General features: G+C 34.4%; 1 protein-coding gene across 1 annotated transcript; it reads left to right on the top strand.

Annotated features, from left to right (window-relative positions):
- Positions 1 to 299: 299 nt before the first annotated feature.
- Positions 300 to 24,291, top strand: LOC136821285 (tudor domain-containing protein 1-like). The gene is made up of 6 exons (XM_067077517.1): positions 300 to 2,116; positions 5,778 to 5,907; positions 9,512 to 9,706; positions 10,253 to 10,495; positions 23,079 to 23,345; positions 24,044 to 24,291. The coding sequence occupies exons 1-6, from the start codon at positions 464 to 466 to the stop codon at positions 24,289 to 24,291; spliced, it is 2,736 nt and encodes a 911-aa protein (XP_066933618.1). The 5' UTR covers positions 300 to 463.
- The last annotated feature ends 13 nt before the right edge of the window (positions 24,292 to 24,304 follow it).

Below are 24,304 nucleotides of genomic sequence, written 5' to 3'. Positions count from 1 at the left end.
AGATGTTTAAACAAATCCCTACACATTCTGTAGCTTGTTTTCCTCGATGATGCATGAATTATATAATGAAGTTTCAGAGAGCTTGTTGAGTTGAGTTTTGGTCGGTTTTACCTGGTTTTACATCTACATGCAATTTTCATCGAAGAAGATCTTGCAGTGTTTTTGCTTTCGTTTTTCAAATATGGATCGGCCCAGCCCCCCGGAATGGGAGGTAAGAAAATTCCTAAGAGAAAACCTAGAACTGTGCGGTTAAAGTAAATTCGTAGTAAAGGGTTTGCTACCCTCTTTATTTCTTCCGAAATTTTTTTGCCGGGTTTTCAACCACGTTTTTGGTCAAAACAGTCGAAGAGTGAGGATCTCTGGCTGAAAATTTCTTCATCACCAAATTGGACTGGTTGCTTTGACTTCTTTACAGTGTCATTGATGTTATTTCTAGACTGAACTCCGTCATCAAATTTTGAAGATGCAAAACCTCAAACCATTGGATGTCCCTTTTGGAAGAAAAACAAAATGGCTGGTTTCTCACGTTGATCCTTCGTCTGGACATGTATACTGCCAACTATCTGAGCCTTCAATTTCTGTTAAGTATGAACGTTTATATCAGGACATTTCTGCTTGTGGTGAGAGAAACTCTTTACCTGAGAATATCTTAAATCCCTACATAGGTGAGCTATGTCTTGCACTGTATTCTGAAGATGGAAACTGGTACAGATCTCAAATAACAGAAGTTGACAGTCCTTCGAAACAAGCTGAGGTTTTCTTCATTGATCATGGAAATACTGAAGTTGTTCCTTTTGCATCCATTAGGAAACTTTCTGCCCAATTTAGTGAACTTGCTCCACAAGCCCATGAGTGTGTACTGGCACATGTGGAGCCTGTATTGAAGGCTGACAGGTGGAGTGAAAAAGCGATTGAATTGATCAAAGAACTTGTCCTAGAACAAGAGCTTCAGGGTATTCCAATTCGTATCCATAGAAATTTACTTGTTTTAAACTTATTTGCCGATTCAAACTGCTCAGTAAGTGTTGCTGAACAGCTTATATCTGCTGGCTTTGGTCAAGCTAAACACAGTTCATCAATCAGTGGTGCCTCATCGTGTAGCAGCTTGATTCGTACTTCTTCTGTTCAGAGCATTGGAAGCGACTCTTCTAAGAAAAGCAACACCTCTAACAAAGTTGCCATAAAGGAAGAAACATTGAAATCTTACAACTTAAAGCAAGACCAATACATTGACTTTTCAGTTGTTTTTTCTGAAGGAATCAATAAGTTTTTTTGCAATCCAACTGGATCAAAAGAAGATATTGAAAAACTCCAAAGTTCGTTACAAGCCTTTTACGCTACTAATGGAACACTGTGTAGAAAACTTGCAAAAAATTTATCATGTTGTGCAAAGTTTAGTGAAGATGAAATGTGGTATAGAGGGATAGTACACAATCCTTCAAATGATTCAAGTCAAGTGTTCTTTGCAGATTTTGGAAACGTTGACACAGTACAGAATAGCCACATAATGGAATTGGACAAACAGTTTTTCAATTTACCAATAATGGCAATTGAATGTAAGCTTTCAGGTATCAAGCCACTAACTGGTCAAAATTATTCTGTTGAAGCTAATTCAAAATTTGACGAGTATGCAATGAGTAAAGATTCCATTCTAACTTTTGTCTCCAAACTTGACAATGGTGTAGCTGAAGTTGTGTTATATGAAGAAGATGAAAAATCTGTAAACCAGAGGCTAGTTAATGAAGGACTTGTTGCATCCACTATCCTACCTCAAGATCAGGAAGTCACCAAAGAAATGAGATCTAGCAGCTCTGCATCGAGCAAAAAATCAACTAACAATTTGAAATATGTTACTCCTTCTTTATCTGTTGGACAAGGAGAAAAAGTCTTCATTAGCTACTCAATCAATCCACACCATTTTTACGTAAACTTAGCATCATTCAGTGCAAGCTTGTCTCAATTAATGTCTCAAATATCAAGTGTTTACAGTGGTGAATGTAATGAAAGTAGGTTATCAGAACCATTCAACGTTGGTCAGCCATGTGTTGCCAAGTTCACTGAAGATGATGAACACTACAGAGCAGAAATCAAAGAAATCTTCAAAACGTCAGTTAAGGTAATACATCTAATAAATGGTACCTTATTGGAACTAATTTTCGTGGGTTTTAATTTTAGATTTTTTCCCACGAAAAATTTTGAGAGTTGAAAAGCGCAAAAATTTATTCCTGTTAAATACGATTTTTTCCAATTTTATCAAAAAATTGAAAAATCCCTAGGAAAATGAAAGAAATTTGTCCAAAAAAGGACAAAACCGCGAAAATTAAAACCCGCAAAAAATTCCAGAATGGAAAAAAACGCGAAAATTGAAACCCACAAAATGCAATTTTTCGGATATTTTTTTTTCGACCACAAAAATTAGTTCCAATAAGGTAATCTTTTATATATTAGCATTTATTAGATACTGACATAAATTAATGTTAATTAATAGCTCTTCTGTTTTTTTCCCTGTCTCAGCAAAGTGAAAAGGAGGCGTTTTCTTCTTAAATTTTAGCACAATTTAGTAAAATATCAAGAGTACAAGCTCATTTCTGTTGGTGAAATTGGAAAGTCCCTTCAAAGGATGTTGTATGATTTTTAAAGAAATTTCTGATGAGCCAAAAAGTTTTTTATTTTTTAAAAGTTTCTGACCAGTTTTTTTAAAGCTTAAAAATTTAAATGTATTTTATCGTCAACTGCTCAAAATTGGGATGATTGGTCGAAACGTGGGACTTTTGATATCTGGCCTGTATTTTCACTTACTGTTAATTTAAATCTCTTTGACAACAAGTTTGTTTTGATAACTCCACCAAGTTTATCAATCATACTTTCTGTCATACATGTCACGATAACTTTCACTGATAGCGCGCCCTTTTTAACTTTTCTATTTTCATTCAAAATGACCGGATGCCCAGGGATGCCTAATGGAGAATTAGAGAACACCCGCCACCCACCGCCTATTGCCCCATGGGATTCACAAATGACCAGTCGCAGGCCTCGCATTTGTCATAAATTCCTTAATTTTTACAAATTTTCACCAATTTGGTAAAAATGTCATAAATTGTCATAAATTTTGAAGATTTGTCATAAATTTCCTTAATTTCTTACAAACTTTCCCATCAATCACTCTAGTATAGTTTAATTAATCATTCTTTAGAAAAGATAAACTTTTTATCGATCTTCAGCCAGCTCTAACCATGATTATAGAATTTTTACATAGATTTCACAACACTTTAACCCATACCTTTTATTTTAACTTGTGGTCAACCAACATGATGTTGTATTGGAAGATTTGTTGTTAATCCTTGGAATGCGGCTGAGGCTGAGCCAATATCATGAAAGATTCATTTTGAATTTATTTGTGTACATAATCAATCTATTTTAATGCTAGGCTGAAAAGTTGTTGTATAGTTTCATTCTTTAGTTTTCCTCGTTTAAAGTTTAAAGGTGTTTGAGTTTTTCTGAACCAGACGATGTCAGTCGAATTTCATCGAACTAAGCGAACGATAGCTGTTCCATTACCGAACCTCATCGAACAGTTATCGAACCGAGAAATCCCCATAAAGTTTGATTGTGTTTGATGACTGTTTGATGTGTTCGGTTTCAATTCCATAGACCTCGACCACCACTCATTCTCAGGGGCAGCCACAAATGCACCATCAGGGTGGGGCAGAAGTAGTTGGCGCCCACCCCGTAAAACAAACAGCATTATTTAAGATCTACAAACTAATAGAACTCTATTTGAACTCTAAACGAACTATAATCGAACAGTAATTTCCAGTAAAGTTCGATTTAGTTCGGTAATCGAACAGTTATCGTTCAATTAGTTTGATGAAATTCGATTGTTCGATTACCAAAAAATTGGTTTGATAACGTTCGGTTGACATCGTCTGGTCTGAATCCATATTTTGCATTTTATGCTTCCTTTTATGTTATTGTTCATTTAGTTGTTTTGATTAGTATATGTAATCACATGATAACGAGTGCAATTCGAATATAATTGCAAGAGTGATTTTTTTTGTTATTAATTTTCCGAGTCTTAAAGGACGAGGGAAATTCGAAACAAAAAAATCACGAGTGCAATTTGCGAATTGTACGAGTTATTGTGTGATTACGAGCTAATCGCACAATGGCTTTCACTACTTTTTCCCAGTTAGGAAAGTAAATTACAGAAATTACACTGAGAGTTTTATATTTTTCTCTTCCTTATGTCTTTCTATTGATGTTGTTTTTTGATTTTCTTTCACACAAAATAAGTTTTGAATGCAATTAAAACGTACGATGCAAAAAAAATGTAAGAAAAAACATTAAAATCAATTTTGTAAACATTGGCGTGGCATTGGAGAGTGTGATTAACGATTAATTGCTCTCTACAGGATGCAATTAACGATTAATTGCTCTCTTTGAGGGCGTGCCAAATAAGAAAAAATAACCCATCGTGCGATTAAACAGATAATGAATACACAGTGATTACAGTGACTGTCACAATTGCCAGAGGGCCTTGATTTACATAATTTCTATTCCGCTTTTACTGGACTTGAATTCATAGGGCTTAAAATAAAACCTGTTAAACAATAATTTGAAAGAACACAAGAATTTTTGTCATAAAAATGTCCTAACTTTTGTTGAAATGTCATAAATTGTCATAAATTTTACACCCAAAAATGTCATAAAATGTCCTAAAAAAGCATTAAAAACTGTCATAAATTCATAAAAAAATTAGCTAAATCAAGAGTGGGAGACATGCTGCCGCAGTGTGTAACTCGCCGCGTGAGTGATGTCAAAAGCTCAATCGTTTTCCACTAATTTGTGTCATCACAAGCGATTTGAAGTACAAATAAAACGGAGCGTTCTTGAGACGTTCCTGAACGTTCACGGACGTTCCATAGCGTTCCTAGAACGTTCTAGAACGTTCTAGAACGTCCTCGATCATTCTAAAACGTTCAGGGACATTTCTGAACGTTCCAGAACGTTCAGAGACATTCCAGAACGCTCAAGAACATCCCGGAACGCTCGCGAACGATCTTTTGAGTCCAAAGGTTAATATTGACTCAATAAGAACGTTATGGAACGTTTGAGAACGTTCGAGAACTTATGGAACGTTCAGGAACGCTTCCGAACGTTTTAAGACATCCTTAAACTTGTAAATAAAAGGGAATGACCAGGAATGTTTAAGAACGTTCTCTAGCGTTCTTAGAACGTTCCTAAAAGTTCAAGAACGTTCCATATCGTTCGTCTTGCTGGAACGTTCCATTTCATTCGTATTTAAAGTTGCTTGTGATGACACATTTGGTCTTTTTCGTTCCAGACATTAGTGTGTGCCTACTAAAGCGTAATCGGTGCGAAAGAGAATTTTTTAATACACCGTTCATTAACTCAAATCAAATGACTTTGGAGGTTCGGTGGCCGAATTGCTGTCCCATGTTTCAGTCAGGAACACTATTTAAAAAAGGCAACTATATCCTTAACAGGAAATATTTCCCGAACGGGAAGGTGGAAAACTTCTCGAAATGGCTAGACTTTCCAAATGGGGAAGTTAACCAGTTTCCCGATCAGGTTCCCGAACAGGAAAGTGGCCTCTGAGCACTCCGGAAATGCCTGTGGAAAATTTTTAGCTTTAGGAACGTAAACCTGGAGGCCTACAACCTCATTCAGAAAAAAGCCATCTCAACAAGGATCTGATGGTCTTCTGACAATATTGAGATAACCATTTTAAAAAGTTGACTTTTTCATTGTTTCAGGTTCACTTTATTGATTATGGCAATTTTGAAGAAGTTGATAAATCTGAACTTAAACCTCTCAGGAAAGAGTTTATCAAACTTCCAAAACAAGGAATACAGTGCTGTCTGTCTGGTGTAGAGCCCATTCAAGGTAACTATTTTTCATTCAAGACAGAGGGCAAGTTTTTTTCCCAGTTCCCATAAATTTTGGCTGAAATTTTGCCAAAAATGTACTGGGTGCACCAAAAAAAAGTATACAGGTTTGTCGAGATATTGTGAGATTAAAATTTTTTGTTCATTCTTTCTTCATCGTACAGAGCAGAGGATGCTCGAACTTATATTTTGAGCTATCATATTATTAGCTTTGAAAAAGTAGCTCAAAGATTATTTCAAAAAATCATCAAAAACAGTGAGCAAACTTTTCTCTTGACACTTACCTTGTTTACCCAAATACCAAAAAATGTGTTTGTCAAAATCGGAATTTACAAATATGATAAAACAAGCTAATCCCATGCTTGTTTGAAAAAAAAGTTTTGGAAATCTCCAAGAGAGGTTTTGATGTTATGTGTGTTGAGAAACTTTTGAAAAATCACCACAGGGTTCAAATTATAGCTTCGCACTTCGCAAAATGCGAAGTGAATTTTAGATTTAGCGACCCAAAAAGATTTTGTAAGTCAAAAATGCGAAGTTAAGAAGTTATAAGAAAACACCTATTTTGCTACTTCTTTCATTTATTTATTATCTATTGCTTTGTCAACTTGCCACTTCGCTACTTTATTCACTCGTTTATCTATTGCTTTACTCGCTACTTCAAAACTTCACTATATTTTGCTTTGTCTATAATTTCTTACTTCAAGCAGGGGGGGGGGTATCGAGTCAGTGTACTGGCCCATAGCTGGTGGGGTGGTGTATTTTTTAGGTTAAATTGAGTTAGTACAGTGTACTAAAAGGGTGGTCCTCTGAGAAAAATACAATGAAAAAGTTAGTACAGTGTACTAAAAGGGTGGTCCTCTGAGAAAAATACAATGAAAAAGTTAGTACATTGTACTAATTCAGTGGTAAAAACACACAAACCCAGTGAATTCCCCATGTATATTTGCCCTAATTTGCCAGGTCCAAGCTGGTCCGAGACCTTTAAGTCAAAGCTGGTTAAGCTATACAAATTGGTACACTGATTTTCTCCCAATGTTTCCTGTTTACTTGATTGGATGCTGAGTCGCAGCATGCGCAAATGGAGACCGGCCTTGTTTCCCAATCTTGTTTACGTTTTCTTTAAGGCCCTATCTACATTATGGCAACAACAAGAATTTGAAATGTGTAAACGTTCAAATTGAAGCTTTCAAGTTTTATAAAAACAAATCCGCTCTACTATTGTCTTATGTTTTTTAGTAACCTTGTTGGATTGTTGATTGAAAAAAATCTGTATATAAGTGAAATCACCGGGGGGAGGGGGTGAAAACGACTGTACGTTCGGCCAAAAATCAGGTCTCTAAAATCGGTCCCTTACAGTGCAGGAAAAATTTGGCTGGAAATCGACCCTTATAGTGTAATTTTTCGAATTTTTTTGCCCTTTTACAGGGCAAAACTTTTTGAAATTTCTCAAATTTTTACCTCAAAATTTGGTATTTTATAAAATTTTAAACCCATACAGTGCACTTTTTCCCATTTTCTCACAAATCATCCCTTACAGTGCACTTTCCAAAGTCCAAAAAACCTACCGTTAAGGGCCGCACGTCCGGTAGGTCACTTACCTGGAGTCCCCCCTCCCCCCGGGAAAAGCACCTTTTTATATATTTTGTATAATATTACATTTGATAAAAGATTTTCCATTTCAGTTTGTGTACAATGTTAGTAAGTCTTTCATTTTTATTTTTCAAAAAAGAAAAACTGCTACAGTTTGCCAGACAACCAGAAATCAAGTCACAAGAAGGGAAATAACTCAAAGTTGGTTTTGAGTGTTTTGACGTGCTAATTTCAGCTAATTTCACTGTATTTGATTGACTTTGCTTTGTCTGTTTCATTGTTTCAGTGTTTGTACTACTGTATATAAGGATTCAAGTATTTTAATATTCAAATCTTTCCTTTTATATAATTTGGTGCTTTTCTTAGCAAAATGCTTCAAAACCTTTGTATATGGTGGCAATTAAACTTATCTGGCCAAGAAGAAATTAGAACAGTGCACTATAAGGGGTGGTTTCTAAACTTATCTGATCGAAAAAACAGCTAATACAGTGTACTAAAAGGGTGGTATCAAAAATCCGGTCATGGAGAAGTCAGTACAGTGTACTGAAGAAAGGGTGGTAATAAAAATCTAGTTGTGGAAAAACGTCAGTACAGTGTACTAAAAGGGTGGTATCAAAGCTCCGGCTGTGGAAGAAAGTTAGTAAGTGTACTAAAAGGGTGGTGTCAAAGCCCCGACCGTGAAAAAAAGTTAGTACAGTGTACTAAAAGGGTGGTGTCAAAGCCCCGACCGTGAAAAAAAGTTAGTACAGTGTACCTAAAAGGGTGGTGGTCTAATTTTTTGGAAAAAAATCCAAAAATCAAGTTAGTACCCTATGGTCCAGTACACTGACTTGGTACCCCCCCTGCTTCAAGTCTTACTTTGCTTTTCTCGAGAAATGCATTGAAGATACTTTCGCATTTTCTTCCAAACAACAAGTTGCAAAATAATGAAAATGCTTCGCAAACAGTGAAAAAAATTTGCCTGCGCCGCTCCTTTTTTACCTCGCTTCGCTCATAAAAATAGCGAAGCTCCTAAAAATTATAATTCGAACCCTGCACCATTCCTTGACTAGTATAGTAGCTCAAAGAACTTGCTCGTAACGTTTATGACATGCAAATAAGATGGAGAAATTGTTGGCAAAATATAATTTATAAGAAAGAAAAGAATAAAAAAAACAATAGAATTGTGTATTTTGTCATTTTGTCTTATTTATAGCATGATTGCTGTTTTTAATGATTTTTTGAAAGTCAGTCTTTTTAAAATAACTTTCAAACAACTTTTCCAAATTTAATTTATGATAGCTCAATATTCAAGTTAGAGCATTCTCTTTACAATAAAAAAAGAAAAAATTTAAATCCTGAAGAGAAGCTCCCAATATCTCGACCTGTATACTTTTTTTGGTGCATCCGGCAGTTTTCATCAAAATCAATCTTTTGCCAAATTTGAAAGCCAGTGGCCTTTTTGGCTTCAACCTTTTAACCATATTTGTACCTAGGGGTACAGATTAATGGTAATAGCTCCTGAAATGATAGAGCTTTTGCCATAAAATTTTCTGTAAATTCCAAACTTTATTTTCACACCTTGAGCATGATGACATTTCTGAAAGTAAGGTGTCACAAAAATTGACACTGTTCCACTAACTACAAATTTATTCTTTATCTCAAATATTGTTTAAACAGTAATTTATTGAATATTTAGGATAAAATAACCATTTTAGACTCTTGTTTTAAACTTTTTTTCTAAAGTCTTTGTTAGAATACAAAAGCAATTCTAAAGAACAATGGAAATTTTCTGTTTTTGCTCACTTTGGGCATGATGAGTGACATCATCAAAAAAATATTTAGTCAAAAATTGTCTTATGTGGCAAGGATCTTGTGTGCTAAATTTCATCTAAAAAGACCCACTAGATCAAAAGTTAAGGGGTGGTACAGGAAAAAAAGCCTGCCCCTAGTTTTGAACCACCCCTAAAAGCCTAGTAAGAATAGGGTTAAGTCATAATTTTGCTTTAAGTGTTAATTTTCTTTTTTCACAGCATCTTTCACTGATGAAGTTTGCAAGAAATTTGAACAAATTGTTATGGAAAAGCAGTTGAATATGGAAGTACAAGAAATTGTTGACAATGTTTTCAAAGTTGCTCTCATTATTGATGACAATTCTCAGACTAATGTAACCCAGACATTGGTTCTTTCTGGCATGGTCAAAGAAGGAAAAAATCCAAACAAAAAAGGTATAGATTATGACTTGAATTTCAATTGTATTGTAATAATTTCTTTCACTAGATTAGCCAAAAAATCAGCCTCTTATTCTTTTCTACTATACTGTTGACGAGAGAGCCAGGTTACACCTCTACACGCCCCTTTTCACAATGTTTGAAGTGTCACAATTATAAATTTTTTGCTAAAAAAATCTTTTCATTCTTTGTCTTTTGAAGTGTTATAATAGACAATTCCTCAAGATTTCTAAAGCCAATCAAAGTGCGAGCACAGATAACCGATTGGGCCTACTATCAAGAGCATTTGTATCCAAATATGCTGATTAGGAACTTAAGTACTTCTAAGACTAACTATTACATAATTTTAAATCTTGATGAAAATCTTCAACATTATTTTCGTTACTTCTTTAATTCTGTAACAACTTTGTCAAAGTGTAATGAAGACTTGTGTAGGTCAAAATATTAGTAGTTCTCTAGAATTATTTTTGGTCATTTTACATAATAAGCCTGCCATCATTCCCAAATTATAATTGAGAATTGCAAGCTGGTTTTATTTTTTAGCTGACTATGGCACCAAAGTATTGTCTGAAGAGAAGTTTAAAGAATGTGATTTGAATGTTGAATGTTACATTGATGTTGCTCCTGTTCATGTGGAAACCCCTTCACAGTTTTGTTGCCATGTAGTTCAAAATGCTGTGGAATTCAAAAATATGACAGATGACTTGAACCAGTTTTATGCTACTGTCCAAGAAGATCAATCAATAATTTGGAAAAAGCTCATGCCTTGTGTTGCATTGTACAACGGTAATTCTTTGATTATGAGATTCCCAGTTTAAAGTTTTTGTTGATCTTAGCCTTTTTAAATTCTTATCGCTACTCTGCTCTTGTAAATCACAAGGTAAATGAAAAAAATCGCAACTTTTGATTGTTATTTTTAGACAATATTCCTAAATCTGATTGATCTAGAAAGGTTTTGCTGGGCTATGTGCTCTATTTCGGGCAATTTTTTTTACTATTTGATAAATCATATATTTATAATTGGCATCAAAATATCTTAGCCAAAAAGGGGGTTAAAAAAGGTTTTTTTCGTTTTTTTGTGAGTATTACATATTATTGTTTTCTGAATTTTGGACCTACCTCAGAGGTTTCTATAAATTAACCCGGATTCTGTTTGTCTGTTCATGTTTATCTGTCTGTTATCAGCTTTCCTTGGGATTGGCTCATAGTATTTTCTGATTTTTTGCACAATGATGCAGAATGGCAATACCCAAAATGTGACAGAGCCTAATTTTCAAGAAAATTATTTTAGGGATAAATTTGGACCAAAAACTGCTAAAACTTTTTTGGACTTTTTCTTGTATAAAGACAGAAGGCAAGGCTCTCTAATTTTTGTTTGCCTCAAAATACAGATTTTTGTTTTTTGGGGAAAGTCAGTAGGGAAATCAAGCTGCAACTATTTTTATTTAACCCCGTATCAAGTATGCATCTCATATGATTGAAAAGCTATCAACTTGAAATTATGACAGTGATAAATATAAGATAATTCAAATATAACTTTTATCAGGGGGGGGTCGATAGTAAAATCTCAGACATATATGAGTAGTAAAAGGATTTTTACGAATTTTTACATACCACCACCCAGACTCTTGGAAGAGGTATTTTACTACCCTGGTAGTAAAAGTTTTTGGGACAATTTTTCATGGAGACCACCTATTTTTTGGTTGCTTTTCGGACTTATTTTACAAAAAAAAGCTAAAAAATTATTATTTCTGTGACACATTTTTCACTTAGTGCAAAATCTAATGTTTTGCCCTTAGAATTGAAATATTTTTCATATTGACAAAAAATTTAGAGAATTTTTTGTTTGCAGCAAACAACTTTCCAACAAAAAAAATTTTTAAATTATAAAAATTTTCAGATTTTTTCAGAAAAGTCATCCAAAAAATTAAAAGAATTCCAAAAATGGCTAAAATTTGCTAATTTTACCAGTTTTAACTACCCAGGTAGTAAAAATTTTTCAAAATTTAACACATAGATACCACCCATTTTAGTATTTAACTACCCTGGGTAGTAAAAGGTTTTTTCGATTTTTTGTCACACCACCACCGTAGTAAACGTCATTATGTCTGAGATTTTACTACCGACCCCCCCCCTGCTTTTATCCCATTGATCCTGTAAAATGTTGCATTGGTATTTTATTGACCAGAATCTATTAAATGGTTATTTAATAAGTCATCTATTAAATGGTTATTTAATAAGTCATCTATTAAATGGTTATTTAATAAGTCATTAATTAGTTTTAAAATCAACTTATCAAATGGTATCTCGTGCCTTAAAAGTGCTGCAAACTTAAGATTTCAAAAAGTGAAAGATTGTGATAATAAATTTTATTGTTTTGATCCATTCACCTGATTTATTGGTATTTTACAGATCAGAATTTAATGCAGGGTTTAGTCCAAAATGTCAAATTTTTTGATAAGACACATGGTTTTTGCGCTCATAAAATTACAATTTTGGACAACATCGTAGTGTGCACCCCCAAATTTCCAGGTGGGTTTGGATATTTTCAGGTTTTAGGTGGGAGAAACAAGTTAAGGTGGGGATTAATTTCTTTAGGTGGGATTTTTGATGTTTTGGTAAAATTAAAGGCAATAGCGCTATACTTATAGTAGGGGTCGGATTTGGTGGTACTTCCATGGTATACTCTGAAATACATGCTGATGTCAGCCCGAAAGCTGATTGGCTTAACCGACAGTTATACGCGGTTTAAGAGTATAGCTAAAACTTTGTTATGTTTTCAACAGTAAACGAAAGTGAATGAAGACAAAATGTAAACAAAAAGATTGCAAAGAAGTTTTCGAATAAATTCACAATAGAATGTCTTCATTTAAAAATAGAAACACTCGATTCCATTCAAAAGAAAAAGACATTCTTTTTTTCTTTCAGTTTTGTGTAAGTCTTTTTGTGTTTTTGTTGAACATTATAGTAAATTATATTCACTTTTTTGAATATATTTTTTGGAATAAAGTCACTTTTGGTTTTTGTTATGATCCAGCACTCCTAAATACTCCTCCAGATGGATGTTTGTGCCAATGCTAGATCAGCATTTCATAAATATACAATGCGTCGTTCCCTTTAATGTTAGTTTTTCTTATTTCCAATTTAATTATAACGTTTTCTAAATTTTATATTCTATAACAGGCTTTGTCATTTGAAAATTCCAGGTGTGTGGTCAATCGCACTCCTAAAAAGTACTTTAGGCATGTGATAAGGAGTGCTATGCAAAACGCCTATCACACGCCTCAAACGATGCAGCCTGCTATAAATAATTTTTTTCTATACTAAACTTTTCTCCTTTTTATTATTAGGCTGGACTTAAAAAATAATTCCCTTGCAGTCACCCGACCGACCCTACCTCGAAACCTGCCAACCCAAAAAAATTTATTGCCATTTTAAAGAAGAAATTTTTTTCTTCAAAAATTTCAAACAATCAAATCAAAACTCGTATCTTGTCTCTCTCCAGCATAAAAATTGTGAATTCCCTGCTAGCGCTCTTCTGTTTTCCATTCAAAATTACCTAAATGTAACTGTTAATCCTTCCATGGACGAAAATTTCATAAATCGTCAAAATAAAAAAATTTTCCGACCCACCCACCCACCTCCAAAATCTAGGGTCGGGTGACGGCAAACCAACAATTTTTTAAGTCCAGCCTTACACTGTAAGAATTTTTGTTTTGTTCCTCAAATTAGTATAATTTTTTGTGGGGATAGCATTTTTAGCTGGGATCTGGGAGTCTGAAAGTCTGAGAGTCTGGATTGAGGGTGGGGAATTTTAGGGTTAGGTGGGACCTAGAACCCCCTTGCCCACTATGACATTTATTTGGGCACATGAAATTTGGATTCGGGTCAATAAACATGGCTTTCAATCTAAGTTACATCTTAATCTATAAATAAGCACATCTGAGAACATTGCTAATTAATTAGTTGCCAGCTTTCCTGGTGGTTAGCTGATTCAGGCTGATTCAATATTTCTGATATTTTATTTACAAAGATTCATGTGTAACTATAAAACCTCAAGTTTGGAGCCCAATTAAAAAAATTGGGTTCAGAGCCGGTTTTTTTTAAGAGCAGGTCAGGTCCAATATTTTGAAACTTAGTTTGAAATTTTTTTTATTTTTGGATATGTATAATGAACTGAGTAAAATCCCAAAATATTTTGGTCTGAAAATCCATAATGGCAGATTTATGCGAATTTGAATTTTTTGACATTTTTGGGCATTGCACTTAAAAAAGTACTCATTCTCAAATCAAAATTAGGAATTGGTTTTCGTGATTCTGAAACTATGGCCGTTGAACTATAAAATTTTCAAAAAAAAAATTCCGAAAATAGTATCTGGAGTTATGACATCACTAAAACACTACAAATTTGATTTTAGGGGTATTCTAGATCCCCCTGTCTCTGTCTGTCCCAGGGGAGTTTATTCCTGCTCAAAATAATAATTTCTGATAGTTCAGTCCTTAGTCTATCCATTTGAAGTGATTGCAATAAAAAATTCCGACCCTATTGGCCATTATAGGCCCAAAAGCCAAGTAGGTCTAACACTAACAGAGGAAGGGCCTTAAAATATTCTTAATGGGTAGACCAAGCACTGAACTATCAGAAATTATTATTTTGAGTCAATGCTGCAAATAGGGAAATTTCAGTTGGCCGGTAATCTTTCGAGTGTGACGAGCAGGGGGTCTGGCGGAACCATCTTAGAAAATTTTGTAGTCTGTAATGACCTTTAGATTGGCTAAACACCTATTTTGATTTAAAAATTGCTCCTCTTTTAATTAGAAGCGCTATTAAGAAGCCTCTAATCTAAAATTTTAACCGGACAAAATGAAAAACTGAGCTTCAGAATGACCGGTAGAAACTACAAAATGACCGGTATTTACCGGTCACCGACCGTTATTTGCAGCACTGTGAGAAGGAACAAACTCCCCATGGACAGGTCAAGTGGCTCTAAAATACCCCCCAAAATCAATTTTGAATTGTTTTTGTGACATCATAACTCCAGCTAACATTTTCGGAATTTTTTTATTTATTTTATTTTTGAAAATTCTTTACTTTACCTGCCATAGTTTCAGAATCATGAAAAAGCAATTCCTCATTTTGATTTGAGAAAGCATGGTACTCTATCAAAATTATTAAGTGCAATGTCAGGCATCGAAATAAGGGATAGAAAGTGCATCGCAACTTTTTGATAATCATGATTTTGCATCCTAAAATGGATCAATTTTCAATTTTTAGCTTGTAAGTAATCCAAAAACGCATCGCGAATTGCGAAATGTGATACGCTAATTCGATCCCTGAATGTCAAAATATTCAATTTGGCATAAATTCGCCAAAAAATATTGTGGGATTTTACATTGCTCTTAAAAAGCATATCCAAAAATGGAAAAAATCTAAGTTTCAAACTATTGGACCTTCCCCAAACTACCCCATTCTTACAAAAAAAACTGGTTCTTAATTTCAGCCATAAAACAGCTAAAACTTTCTTTATATTAAGAAGGTAGCTCTATTAAAGTATCGCTTTTTTTCTAAACTAAAATGAAATTTAAATAACCAAAAGATAGTCCAACAATTCTTAATTAGACCTCATTAAGACACCTGCTAATGAATATATAATCCTATTCCCCCCCCCCCAGCAGGCCTCAGCAGTGAAAATTTCAAGCATTTTATTTGTGGCTGTTATATGTGAAAATAAAAAACATGTGACACCTAAAAATTTTCACACCTTGAGCATGATGACATTTCTGACAGTAAGGTGTCACAAAAATTGACACTTTTCCAATACAAATTTATTTTTAAGGGCAAAAAATATCGTTAAAACCGTAATTTATTGAATAATTAGGATAAAATAAGCATTTTAAACTCAGGCAACTTTTTTCTAAAGCCTTTGTTAGAATACAATAGCTATATATAAGAACAAAGGACATTTTCGGTTTTTGCTTACTTTGGGCATGATGAGTGGCGTCATAAGTTACCTTATGTGACAAGGATCTTGTGTGCCAAACAAATTTCATTCGAAAAGACCCACTAGATAAAAAGTTAAGGGGTGGTACAGGAAAAGCCCCCCCCCCCTATTTCTGAACCGCCCCTAAAAGTCTAGGTTGAATAGGGTTAAGTCTGTTTTCGTTTGCCGGTATTTTGTATGACAGCAGAAAGTGTTATCCTATCGTGTCTATATATATAGTGAAGATATGTAATCAGGGGGGGGTCGGTAATAAAATCTCAGACATAATGACGTTTACTACGGTGGTGGTGTGACGAAAAATCGAAAAAGAAATTTACTACCCAGGGTAGTTAAATTCTAAAATGGGTGGTATCTATGTGTTAAATGTTGAAAAAATTTTACTACCTGGGTAGTTAAAACTGGTAAAATTAGCAAATTTTAGCTATTTTTTGTAATTCTTTTAATTTTCTGGATGACTTTTCTGAAAAAATCTGAAAATGTTTATAATTTGTTTGCTGCAAACAAAAAATTCTCGAAATTTTTTGTCAATATAAAAAGACTTTAATTCTAAGGGAAAAACATTAATTTTTGCACTACGTGAAAAATGTGTCACAGAAATAATCATTTTTTAGCTTTTTTTGCAAAATCAGTCCGAAAAGCAACCAAAAAATAGGTGGTCTCCATGACAAATTGTCCCAAAAGCTTTTACTACCAGGGTAGTAAAATACCTCTTCCAAGAGTCTGGGTGGTGTCATATATGTCTGAGATTTTCTACCGACCCCCCCCCCCCCCCTGATGTAATATCTGTCATTTTAGAAAAAGAAAAGTATTAATATATAAATAACTCAAACTGATAAAAACGAAAAAAGTTAAGAATATTTTTGTTAATTATTAGTGTGGTCGTGTTACAAAAATACAGGCTGTTTGTAGGAAAAAAATATGATTCTCCAGACCTTCTCTATAGGATGCTTATACCTCAGGAAAAATTCCCCTAAAATCCCACTGGTGGATCCCTTTTTTGGGACATTTCTATTTTCCCCAGGCAAAATCCTAAGGGCGAAATTTTTTGAAAATTTCAAACTTATTTCCAGACAATATCATGTATACCATTCGAAAGCTCTCGAAAAACTATATAGAAGACTTTTAAACGGTTATAGCTGATTTCCTTACCTAACTCGAGATATTTCATGCGCCACACTTTGGTCAAAATTGACCACAAATAGCATCTTCTGCATGAATTATCTTGAGTTAGGTAATGAAATCGGCTATACCCGGTTGCAAAAAGCAGAGGCCGCTTAAAAAGCCGATTTAAAAGTAAACAAGAGTGGCCAATCCATGGCCAATAGAAAAAGAGGCGGGACCGGTAAAAGTAAAATATTGGCCGCTAAAAAGTTGTCCAGTTGAAATGACAATTCTTCAAAAAAAGTGGGAAAGTCACAAAGAATAGTGCAACTCTTTGTTTTTATCAGATTGAAAAAATAAGACCATTCTAAGTTGATTTTTTAAACCCTTGTCATAACTTTTCGAATTTAAACATGTAAAATGACGTACACCCTTTTTGACAGTAACGACCACTTGAATGTTTTTATAGGAAGAAAGAGGTGAACTATTTTTTTCTTTTGCTTTATATTGCCCTTTGAATCAAGAGCAGCCCTGTTCTGGAGGTCCCTTTCTTCTGGAAAAAACTATCTGATCCGTATCCTTGGCTCTCCTGGATTATATCATAGTTTCTGGGAAAAAATGGGACTCCTGGAAAATGTATATCTGTTCTTTAAAAAAATTATGCTCCTGGAAAATTATAACAGCTATTCTCTTCTAAGAAAGTTAAAATGCTCCTAAAAAATAAGACCTTTTAAGAAAATTATGAACCTCCCTGGAAAAAAAATCTGGTATCTGGTTGTGTTTTTCACAGTTTAGCTCCTGGATTGTCCGCTGGAAAATTGTATGTGTTTTTCCTGCCGGCAGCAGCTCTTGTTTGAATGCTGTTGTTGTCCGACAAACTTTTTGATTTTTGGACCTACCTCCGGGTGCCCCGGTGGAGGTCCTATAAATTAACCCATGTCCGTTCGTTCGTTCGTTCGTTCGTCCGTCCGTCTGTTACCAGCTTTTCTCAGGATTGGCTCATTAATTTTTTCTGATTTTTTGCACAATGATGCAAAATGGCAATGCCCAGAACGTGACGGAGCCCGATTTTTGAGAAAAAATTTATTTAGGCAAATTTGGGCCAAAAACTACCTAAAAATAGGGTTTTTTGGACTTTGTGCAAAATCCTGTCATTACTTTTTCCTGTTTTTTGGTACAAAGATGGAGGGCAAGATTCTCTAAAGAATGGCTGAAGTGGTTTTTCCCGGAAAATTCTTATTCGCCTTAAAAAACGGATTTTCGTATTTTGGGGGAAATTCCCTTTAACCAAATAAGAAAAATATAGCTTTTAAACAATGTTGACTCATTATTTTTTCTGATTTTTTGCACAATTATGCAAAATGGCAATGCCTAAAATGTGTCGGAGCCCGATTTTCGAAAAAAAATATATTTGGGCAAATTTGGGCCAAAAACTGCCTAAAAATAGGGTTTTTTTGGACTTTGTGCAAAATCCTGTCATTACTTTTTTCTGATTTTTTGTACAAAGATGGAGGGCAAGATTCTCTAAAGAATGGCTGAAGTGGTTTTTCCCGGAAAATTCTTTTTCGCCTTAAAAAACGGATTTTCGTATTTTGGGGAAATTCCCTTTAACCAAATAAGAAAATATAGCTTTTCTCAAAGTTGACTCATTATTTTTTTCTGATTTTTTGCACAATGATGCAAAATGGTAATTCCCAAAATGTGACGGAGCCAGATTTTCGAAAAAAAATTCATTTGGGCAAATTTGGACCTAAAACTGCCTAAAATAGGGTTTTTTGGACTTTGTGCAAAATCCTGTTATTACTTTTTTCTGATTTTTTGTACAAAGATGGAGGGCAAGATTCTCTAAAGAATGACTGAAGTGGTTTTTCCCGGGAAATTCTTATTCGCCTTAAAAGACGGATTTTCGTATTTTGGGGAAATTCCCTTTAACCAAATAAGAAAATATAGCTTTTCTCAATGTTGACTCATAATTTTTTTCTGATTTTTTGCACAATGATGAAAAATGGCAATGCCCAAAATGTGACGAAGCCAGATTTTTAAGGAAAATTATTTTGGGCAAATTTGGGCAAAAAACAGCTTAAAAGGTTTTTTGGGCCTGAATGTAGGGAGGGGACTTAAAAAAAGAAAATTAGAAAGAATTTAGTGGCATATGTACAAAAGCTGCCAAATTATATAAAAAGAAGGAAAAAATCAAAAATTTTGACCGGGGACCCTTTTCAGGGTCCCCCCGGGCCCCATTTCTGCGGGGTACTCAGCGCGACCCCGGACCAAAAATAGCCTAACACCAACTTTCTTAAAACATAGTCATGTGGCATATCAAATTATCAGAAATTCTATGCTGATTCCAAAAAACATTAGTAGTAGGGGTCAGAAATAAAGCTAAAAAAAGTTATGACCATATCTTGGACCAGATTTTTGAGTAATTGCATAATTCGCAAGAAATTCGAATAGAATCTTGATTATGACTAACATTTTATGTTGTTAGTAGTTAAACTTTGACAAAATTCTGGTTTATTGATGTAACTGTTTTCATGATATGAAGACATTTTCAGGTTTATTTAAGTTTTCTTTAGAGAGAAGGATTATGGATGTGTGAAGCTGAGGTACCTTGAACAAGAGCAACAATATTTTATCAAGCCAGAAATTGCAAAGTAAAAAATCAAGGAATAAAAAGTTTTTCAATTGTAAAGAGCATCACGAACTGCCACATGAGTGGGCAGAATGAATGTGAAGTTAACCTTTGGATGTTCTTTACCAAATGCCAAGAAAGCGTTGGAATATCTATTCACCACTAAGATGGTCAATACAGGAAAGAATGAGAATTTTGAAAAAGCTGTTGAAAAGGGTGTTGTATTGCAATGGATTTTTTGCAATATGTTTATCCAAAGAACTATCGAACATCGGAGCACGATATTAAAACATTATTAAATAATTATGAATTATTGAAAAAAAGAAGCACTTCAAAAAAACAGATGATTTTAAGCAAATAGGTTAAAGAATTGTTTGACATTATTGGAAAGATTTCTCTTTGATTATTGAATAGTCCATTGCTAGGGCAAATTCTCTCCTAGGACTGACAGTGATATCCAATTCAAATCTTTGCAATTTTCGTTTAGGTATACAAGTTGAGTTCAATCCATAGACCATGATGGCACCTTTAAAGTTTACATTTCATTTGAAAAGGCATTGTAGGGTACAGTCATTGATTGGAGCTAAATTTAATTTAAAAGTTCAAAAGAAAGGGTAAGGCTACAAGAAACAACCTGGGTGTAAAAATAAGGCAAAATGACTGGACATTTTACAATAACCAAAAACAAATCCCACTAGAAGGGTTTTGTACCAGTTTCACTGATAGACTCTTTTTAAACTTTCCAACTCACCAAGGATGCTCTTAAGATCTGCCATTGAGATACTGGTAGCTGATCTGGCGCCTTCAAATATATTTTTAACCCATTTTGATAACCCCCCCCTTGAACTCAACCTCTTGCCATTCTGCCTCCTCATTCTGCATCCTGCAAATGTAAACTTTAAAGGTGCCATAATCATGGTCTATGGATTAAACTCAACTTGTATACCTAAACAAATATTGCAAAGAATTGAATTGGATATCACTGTCAGTCCTAGGAGAGAATTTGCCCTAGCAATGGACTATTCAATAATCAAAGAGAAATCTTACCAATAATGTCAAACAATTCTTTAACCTATCTGTATTTCTCAAACTTAGGCCAGTACTCTCGGGTACCTAATAGCCGGGGGTTTGGAATAAGAGGGGGGCATAGTGCGGAAAGGGTCTGATCCCCTTCTTGGCAACCCCCCCAACCTTTAAAAATATCTATCCCCCAAGGGTTTTGGGCTAAATTTTCGAAAATATATAGTGTATAGTGTGATCCGATAATCCCCTCAGACTACTCAAACAGAAAAACTTCCTTTCATGCAGACCAAATTCATAACAACGCTGGAAAGAATATCTACAATATACGTAAGCCCCCCCCCTTCTTAACCGATCCCCCCTCCTTGCTATCCCCCCTTTTTAATGAAAATTTCTTATCCCCCCTTCTTCACTTTTTTGGAAGGTATCATCCCCCCTTAAGCCCCTGGCTATTAGGTACCCTAGAGTAATCATCTGGTTTCTTCGAAGTGCTTCTTTTTTTTAATGATTCATAATTATTTATGTATTAATTTTAATTATTTATAAAATTGTAATAATAATCTTTTAAAATCGTGCTCCACTGTTCAATAGTTCTTTGGATAAACATTGCAAAAAATCCATTGCAATACAACTCTCTGCAACAGTTTTTCAAAATTCTTATTCTTTCCTGTATTGACCATCTCAGTGGTGAATAGATATTCCAACGCTTTTTTTGGCATTTGGTAGAACATCCAAAGGTTATTTTTCCAACATCTCAAACTTAACACAGGTATTACAATCTTTACATTCATCTGTCCACTCATGTGGCAGTTGGTAATGCTCTTTGCAATTAAAAAACTTTTTATTTCTGTGTTTGTTTTGATTTTTTACTTTGCAATTTCTGGCTTGATAAAATATCTTTGCTCTTGTTCGAAGTACCTCAGCTTCACCATCCTTGTCTAACTTAAATAAACCTGAAAATGTCTTCATATCATGAAAACAGTTACATTCAATTAACCAGAATTATGCCAAAGTTGAACTACTAACTACATGAAATATTAGTCATAATCAAGATTTTATTCGAACTGCTTGCGAATTATGCAATTTACTCAAAATCTGGTCCAATATATGGCTATAACTTTTTTTAGCTTTATTTCTGACCCCTACTACTAATGTTTTTTGGAATCAGCATAAAATTTCTGATAATTTGATATGCCACATGACTATGTTTTAAGAAAGTTGGTGTTAGGCTATTTTTGGTCCGGGGTCGCGCTGAGTACCCCGCAGAAATGGGGCCCGGGGGGACCCTGAAAAGGGTCCCCGGTCAAAATTTTTGATTTTTTTCTTCTTTTTATATAATTTGGCAGCTTTTGTACATATGCCACTAATTGTTTTTTTCTAAGTCCCCTCCCTACTGAATGGTTCAAGTGATTTTCGTATTTGGGGAAATTCCTTTTTACCATTTTACATTATTCAACACACAAGCTTTATTTTTCCATTCTGAATTTTTGTACAATTATTGTCACTTTTTTCTTATTTTCATCTGATGTTAATCATTAGGTAGGTCCATTCAGCATGTTGCTTGTTATGTTTTAATTTACATTTGTTCTTTTCTATGAAATATGATATGAAATGAATTTGTTTTGTTTTGAAAAGATTTCGAATGTCATTAATAAATACATACGATCGTTAATTATATTCGAAAAAGATTTAAACAAAAGAAAAGAGAAAAACAAAAAACGGGCATGCCTATGCAGAAATTAAAATTACTAAATGTAGATGGGCCTTAAATTTCAAAACAAAGGCTGAATAAAGTCTAAACTAGGTTCTATCCGATCTGTCAATCAAAACTACCTTTTCAAGAATAAATACATTGCTTGCAAAAACGAAAGTGACACACAGACAGAAAACAGACATACAGACTACGGCTATAGATAATTTTCTTAGGGCATCTAAGGGGTCTCGTGACAAATTTCTAGGCCTCTCATATGTATTGATTGCTCTAAGTGGTTACCAAGTTGGCGGAAACTCAATTTCTAATCCAAAAAACAGCCAGTGGTAGAAGTGCTTGGAGTTTTGTCTGCACAGGGAGTTAGAATCTATCGTATTGCTGCTCTTTTGTTGAAATATTGATGGAAAACTTTCCAAATTATTTGAAACTCTCTGACTCTTACTAAAATCTAGTAATGCTTGTGCGCAATGTTAGGGTCATACAGCGTCTAAATCAGGTTTTATGACTTTATTGTGAAACATGATTATAAAATCCAGCTAAACTGCTTAAAACTGCTTAAAATTTTGACACACTCTTTTATAAACCATACATACAATTTCTTTCTTCCTGGGTCCTAAATGTTTCACGACGGAGAACATATGTATCGATTCTCTTCGTCATGGTTATTATAGATCTAAAATAATTGAGGGTGGTAAATTCTCCTGTTGTTGTCACGGAAAGTGGTGTTAATGGTTACCAAAGCGACCAACAAAGAAATTTGCCGAAGTTGCTCATTGGAAGATTGCCTTTCAGATTATAATCATTGTATCATTGATGTACAACATGTTAGCCATTTTTGTCATAAGGCAGCCTCTACTAAAAGAATTTGGATGAAATGTTAGCATAATTTTGATTTTTTTTCAGAGGATGGTTGTTGGTATAGAGCAATGATCGTCAGTGTTCAAAAGAAGTCTATTGAAGTAACTTTTGTTGATTTTGGAAACTCTGCTGCTGTCTCTGCAAATGATATCCGTCCAATCTTTTCCGAATTTTTGAAATTGCCTGCTCAAGTGTTTGTCTGTTCACTTGCTGATATTGAACCCACAGGGAAAACATGGGGTGCAGATGCAGTCAGCTCATTTGAAAACATGGTTCTTGATAAACATCTTGCTGCTTACATCAAAGGAAAAAGTAAGTGTTTTTTACCTCTGCGTATAAAAGCATAAAACCCAAAATCATTAAATCTAGACAAAGTATGGTTTTGCTTAATTTAGGTATGTGTTCATATATGTTGCAAATAAATTTTAGCTTGTGTTAGCATGTATCAGCTTATGTGAATGCAATATCTTGTCATAAACTGTCAAGTCTGGCTCAACTAAATTTAATTTAAGATTGGCAACTTGTTACTCATTGCATAAGTCCACCAGTAATCTCCTAATCGACCATCCATTTTGGGCACACTATGCTCTGCTCTAAAGGCACATCCCTGTGATAATTTATAAATGTAAATGTGATAATTTGACACACTTCTTTAGCAAGTTGCCTTTTTTTGGAAAATAAAAAATCTGTGTTCTAATGTAATCGGAGATAAGGCCACAAGGTACTCAGTTCATTTGAAGGAAAGTGTTTCTTCTTTTACCTTTCTTCAAGGGCAAGTGGAACAATCCAGGGAGATGCCCTCTCCTACATTTCACTACTTTTCTTTTTTCATTTATTGGGAAAAATACCTTTTACAAGTTTCCTCTCTACCAGCCATGCCATTAACTTGAATTTAGAACTCTTGTCTTATTGAAATTATAGAAAGGTGGATTTAGATCCTGTCAGTAAGAGGAATAACTCTCAAGCAAAAAGTTGTCATAGCAACTACATAAAACCCTTTTTTCCTTCAGGTGAAAGCAACTCATACTCTGTACTTCTATACGACACAAAAACATCTGAAAAGAACTTCACTCAGGTCCTGATCGAACAAGGACTCGGAAATTCACTATCTAAAGCATCAAAACTTGGCTGTGAAAGATATTTTGAGCCAGAATCAACAGAACAGGTTGTCGTTACATCAGTTGAAAGCTACAGTGAATTCAATGTCCAACTCTTCAAAAGTGCACCTCAACTCGATGCATTGATGGAACAGTTATGAAATCTACTCTCAA

This window comes from Clytia hemisphaerica, unplaced genomic scaffold, assembly GCF_902728285.1.
Source record: "Clytia hemisphaerica strain Z4C2 unplaced genomic scaffold, Clytia hemisphaerica genome assembly, whole genome shotgun sequence".
In the NCBI taxonomy this organism is placed as follows: Eukaryota; Metazoa; Cnidaria; class Hydrozoa; order Leptothecata; family Clytiidae; genus Clytia; species Clytia hemisphaerica.
This window is presented reverse-complemented; position numbering and strand designations above follow the sequence as displayed.

Excerpts from the sequence above, each read along its gene's own strand:
- LOC136821285 (XM_067077517.1), top strand. The coding sequence starts at position 464 with ATGCAAAACCTCAAACCATTGGATGTCCCTTTTGGAAGAAAAACAAAA. Across the intron at positions 2,117-5,777 it reads TCTTCAAAACGTCAGTTAAG|GTTCACTTTATTGATTATGG; the intron begins GTAATACATCTA and ends TCATTGTTTCAG. Across the intron at positions 9,707-10,252 it reads AAAAAATCCAAACAAAAAAG|CTGACTATGGCACCAAAGTA; the intron begins GTATAGATTATG and ends TTTATTTTTTAG.